Source organism: Penaeus monodon, chromosome 41 (genome assembly GCF_015228065.2).
Source record: "Penaeus monodon isolate SGIC_2016 chromosome 41, NSTDA_Pmon_1, whole genome shotgun sequence".
NCBI classification, from domain to species: Eukaryota; Metazoa; Arthropoda; class Malacostraca; order Decapoda; family Penaeidae; genus Penaeus; species Penaeus monodon.
The window spans coordinates 11,899,316-11,904,315 of record NC_051426.1 but is presented as its reverse complement, the minus strand read 5'-3'; the positions used below and the strand labels follow the sequence as shown (position 1 = coordinate 11,904,315).

At 39.4% G+C, this 5,000-nt stretch overlaps 1 protein-coding gene across 1 annotated transcript in view; it reads right to left on the bottom strand.

Moving 5' to 3' along the window:
* The window catches only part of LOC119598384, a 1,433-nt gene extending 603 nt beyond the window's left edge, over nucleotides 1-830 (bottom strand). Inside the window, exons 1-2 of the mRNA XM_037948029.1 lie at nucleotides 741-830; nucleotides 365-510 (exon numbers count right to left, since the gene is read on the bottom strand). Of these exons, the coding sequence (XP_037803957.1) occupies nucleotides 365-510; nucleotides 741-830 (236 nt within the window). The remainder of the gene's footprint in view (nucleotides 1-364; nucleotides 511-740) is intronic.
* Between the last annotated feature and the right edge of the window lie 4,170 nt (nucleotides 831-5,000).

The window sequence follows — 5,000 nt, the reverse complement described above, 5'->3', positions numbered from 1 at the left end:
CTCTCTTTTCTCAGCACACTTCAACGTTCGTCCTTCATCTGCCGAATGTGTATTAAATCTTCCGCACTCTTATTTCTACTCTTAGCTAACTTGAATATCTTCGCCTGTCCTTTAGTGTCTATTTTTTCATACAGATGGTCGTATGCTTCTGATTCTACGATGGCAACTGCTTTCTTAGCTTTCTTACAACAATGTTTATATGCTGCTCTGTCTTCCTCTAGTTTACTTCCCTTTTTTTTCTTCGCTTTCTTCTTAGCACTCACTTTCTCTTGTACTTAGTCATTAAACCACCATATTTTCTTATTTTCTCATGCCTTTCCACTACTCTCGCCCAGTATTTCCTTTTCAGCTCTTAATATAATACTTCGCATCATTCCACCAGGTGTTCACATCTACCATATCGTGGCTCAGCTCTCTTAGTATTCGGTCTTCGAACTCTTGTTGGAAATCATTTTCCTTCAGTTTATACCATTTTATCCTTCTGTGAGTTGTATTTTTCCTATTCTGCCTCTGCGAGACAGCTATGGTGAGATCAATGACAACTAATCAGTGCTGTACAGTCACATGATCTCCAGGTATTACTTTGCAGTTTTTAATATTCCTAATATTTCTCCTTCGATATAAAATGAAGTCAATTTGAATTACTCTATCAACACTTTTGTAAGTAATAGGGTGTTCATTTCTCTTACGGAATAGGGTATTTCCTATTACCATATCGAAGGATAAACCTAGGTCAATACCTTCTCTCCGTCCTCATCTTCATTTCCATAAGCATTTCCTCCGTGCATGCGTCTGATGGCATAATTGCCGCTACCAACTTGGCCATTCATAGCGCTTCCAATTATGCATCTTTCACTTTCATCAACATTTTCCAGTTCTTCTTGTAATGCCGCCCAAAACTATTCTTTTTCTTTACTGTGCCTGCTGCTTGTGGTGCATCACACTAAATATATTCATCGAGAAATCTTCAAGGTCTAATAGTATCCATATGATTCTGTCACTCTTTCTGTTCACTTCCGTCACTAAATCTTTCGTGTCACGCGATAAAATAATTCCAATTCCATTTCTCCTTCTCCGTTTGCTCCTCTATATATCATCTAATTCTTTCACATTGTTCCCCTTCCATCTTGTTTCCTGCACACATAGCAAGTCCAATTTCCTAGTTTTCATACTATCTTCTAGAGCCCGGCCTCTTCCTGTCATAGTCCCTACATTTAATGTCCCAATTCGCAGATGTGGAACTAGCTTCTTTGGCCGCCCCCGTTCATGAGGCGGTAGCCCTCGCTGGTCCACAGAGTTAGGGCGATGTATCTGTGGGTCGTTTACGGGTGACATATTAGCATTGGTGACTCTACTTGTTTGGCTCATTCCATGTAAAGTTTTGGCGAGATTTTACAGGCGGATGCCCTCCCTGACTCCAACCCTCCCCATTTATCCGGGCTTGGGACCGGCTGATGAGGTGCTGGCTTGCACCCCACTAGGCTGGGTTATATATATATATATACATATATAATATATATATATATATATATATATATATATATATATATATATATATATATATATATATACATGAATAGTAAAATAATCTACCGCGTTGATACTATGGCAGAAAAACCCATGATGCACAAAATATATTTAGTGAAAATAAAACAACAGTTTCGAAATCCTCCTGGACTTCCTTTTCACGTCTGAAGAGGAAAGGGAGAGGAAGGGTTATAAAGCAGAGAGAGGAGAGGCAACGCGAACGCACGCGAAGGGAGGTCAGGTCAGGTCGGAGGATCGGGCAGACTATTCACAGGGTGGCCGGCATAAGGGAGAAGGTTGAGGATGTGGGAAGCGAGAAGACTATCGACAGGAGAAAATTCGCTGTGCAAGTTGAAATTAGGCAGCAGCTTAATTAAGAACGATTCCGCCAGTCTGCGGGCGTGGACATCAGAGGAAGGGAAGACGATACGCGCTGTTAGTCAATCCATCTGATGGCCTGTGTCCCACTGATGGCGTTGTTGTTCTGTCCCCTGGATACAGCGTTCGTATGTTGAGACAGACACATGAGTACTGTTTACTACAGGAGGTACAGGGAACAGTAACTTATATAATATATTAATCAAGTAAATAAGAAATCCTTTAATAGTATCACGATTAGGTTTTAAATTCAAAGTAAAAACTTCCTGATTCTTGGAACTAAAGTGACTTCGAAACCGCGTGGACATTTGTTATCAGGATCCTTGCTAGCAACACCCTGAAAAAACTACCCTACCCATGGCCCGCGATCACACACGAGAAAGAGCTCTCGGACGAAACTCTCGCGAATATAAACTGATATTACGAGTATCTCATTTCTGTTTGACACCTTCATTTCGGTTGTCTGTAATATTTATGGGCTATTTGAAGCCATTTATATAAATCTATTTGTACTGACACAGATATGTATAGTTATATTAACCAATTAATTAAAATAATTAATATAATATAATTATATAACAATTCTCTTGTTTTTTTTTCCTCTCGTTATTTATTTATTTTTTATTTCTTCTTTTAAGGCGCGTGGGCGTAACTGGTGGTCTGCTCTTGGCCTGTTTGTTCTTCTCTTGTTGTTTTCTTCTTCTCTCGTTATTTATTTATTTATTTTTATTTTTTCTTCTTCTTATCGTCTTGATATAATACTAGCGTATAGGTGTGTGTATGTATATGTATTTCCTTCTGTGCGCCTGGCAGTGTGTCTTGCATCTTCTGTGCAAGTACTGTGGATTAACTTTTATGACGCGTACAGAAGACACCGTAAGCCTGCAGCTGAGAGGGTGAAGGCGAAGGGGTGATTAGACCTCAGCGTAGGGTAGGCTGAGGACAGACAGGTGAGGAGTCTCTTTAGGAGAAAAGTCGTGGTAGCATATATATGTGTGTGTGTGTGTGTGTGTGTGTGTGTGTGTGTGTGTGTGTGTGTGTGTGTGTGTGTGTGTGTGCGTGCGTGTGTGTGTGTGTGTGTGTGTGTGTGTGTGTGTGTGCGTAAACACTTTACGTTCAATAATCTTGACACTGGCAGGCAAAATATACAAGACAAAGTCATGTTGAGTCCTGGCCGGATAATGACAGGAGAGGTTAGCCTGCTTTGGCACTGGCTAAGTGATATAGTCTCAGATCCTTATGTTTAGAACAGGATGGCGCATGGGATAATTGGGGATGGCGCTAGTAAGGCAGCACTTCCAAACACTGAAAGATTGTTAGAATCAAAACAAACTTAAAGGTCTCATTAAATATAAGTGATATGTACCTGTTTTATTAGAAATTGTTTTTATGTCTAGGAATTTTAATATAAAATAAGAAGTAAACAGGGAGGGCAATAATTGGGTAAAGAATCTGATGTCACGTGTGAAAAAAAAAGATTTTCACCATTTTTTCGGTTGCAAAAATTAATGTTTTTGATTTTAAAAAACTACATTAAATACACGCCGGGAAGCATAAAAGATTTCTGTCATCTGTAAGCATAGCCAGTCTTGTTACCTGCACTCACAATTGTATTCATATACACCGGAAAACAAAATTGGTTCCAGCATTAAGCCTTGGGAACACCTGATTGTCGGCGTTGGATCCATGGTGTGTGTGTACGTGTGTGTGTGTGTGGGGGGGGGGGGTAATGTGATGTAGTGCACACCAAACAACAGAATATTGCATGTTATATAAACATATGCGAATATTTTGAGCAATGACTTAAGTACGGTGGGGCACCAAGTAAAACAGCGGAAGGGAGAACAAGAAAAAGCACGGCATATTTGTGTGTTTTCTTGCTCAAACCTTTGTTGTCTTTGTTCAGCATGAATTCTACACGGGGGGGCACATTAACCCCCCCCCCTTGCCTCCTTCTGAAATATCCTGGAACCGCCACCGCCTGATTTATGCTTCCGTGTGGGAACTTCAAAATAATTTTAACGACAAACCTTGGCTTCCAGTTTTCTCGAATTTTGTTAATTATATATATAATTCAGTGCATTCGGGTCCATCGAGATATCCAATGAATATAATTTCAAGCGTCATTTACGCATTTCCGTGTGAGTACATACAGGTGTTCGTCTGATAGGTAACCAACAGCGGGTAAGTCTACTTTCAACAACATATGGGTTATTCTGACGTGATAAGACATATATGTATATCTTTATTTCATTTACTATTTTTCCTATTCTTCTTCCCTTTGTTGTTTTATTTACTATTTGTTCAGTATGAATCTCTCACAGGAATATTTCTTGACAGCACTGTCAATCTCCCTTCTGCTCTCCTGGTTCAGATGTCAGTCATCAATTGTGATCATAATGATTTGAAACCTATTACAAGTCGATCTGAAAATTACATAATGTAGTCATTCAGAATATTGTTTTAAGTAAAAGTGAATGATATATATACATACATACATGCACACACACACACACACACACACACACACACACACACACACACACACACACACACACACACACACACACAACACACACACGAACACACACACACACACACACACACACACACACACACACACACACACACACACACACACACACACACAAACACACACACGTGTGCGTGATTACTGAAATACAACAGAAAAGTGGACACAATGTAATGCAATAAACAATCCCTAATTAGCAGTGTTGACCTTGCGATGAAGCCGAGCTAATAATGTTGCCTTTGCGTCCACCATTTGGTTAGATGAGGTGGTGTTTGATTGCTATGTTTTATTGAGAGTGACAACATCCCATATCAATAGCATAACCAGATTACAGGTTTCCATACTTTTTCCTGTGTGGATAATTTTCCTTACAAGTCAACCGATAAGGGTACAGTGATAACGATAAGAATGACGTGGGACTGAGATATCTTTCATTTTCTCCACTAATATTAATTTTATTTGAGTTTACCCTGGATTCTATTCCATACGTTATCTCTGTACGCTTATTCTAGTGTTTCTGTAAAGTATTTAAAAGCTCTTGATTAAAATGTTTGTTTTATGT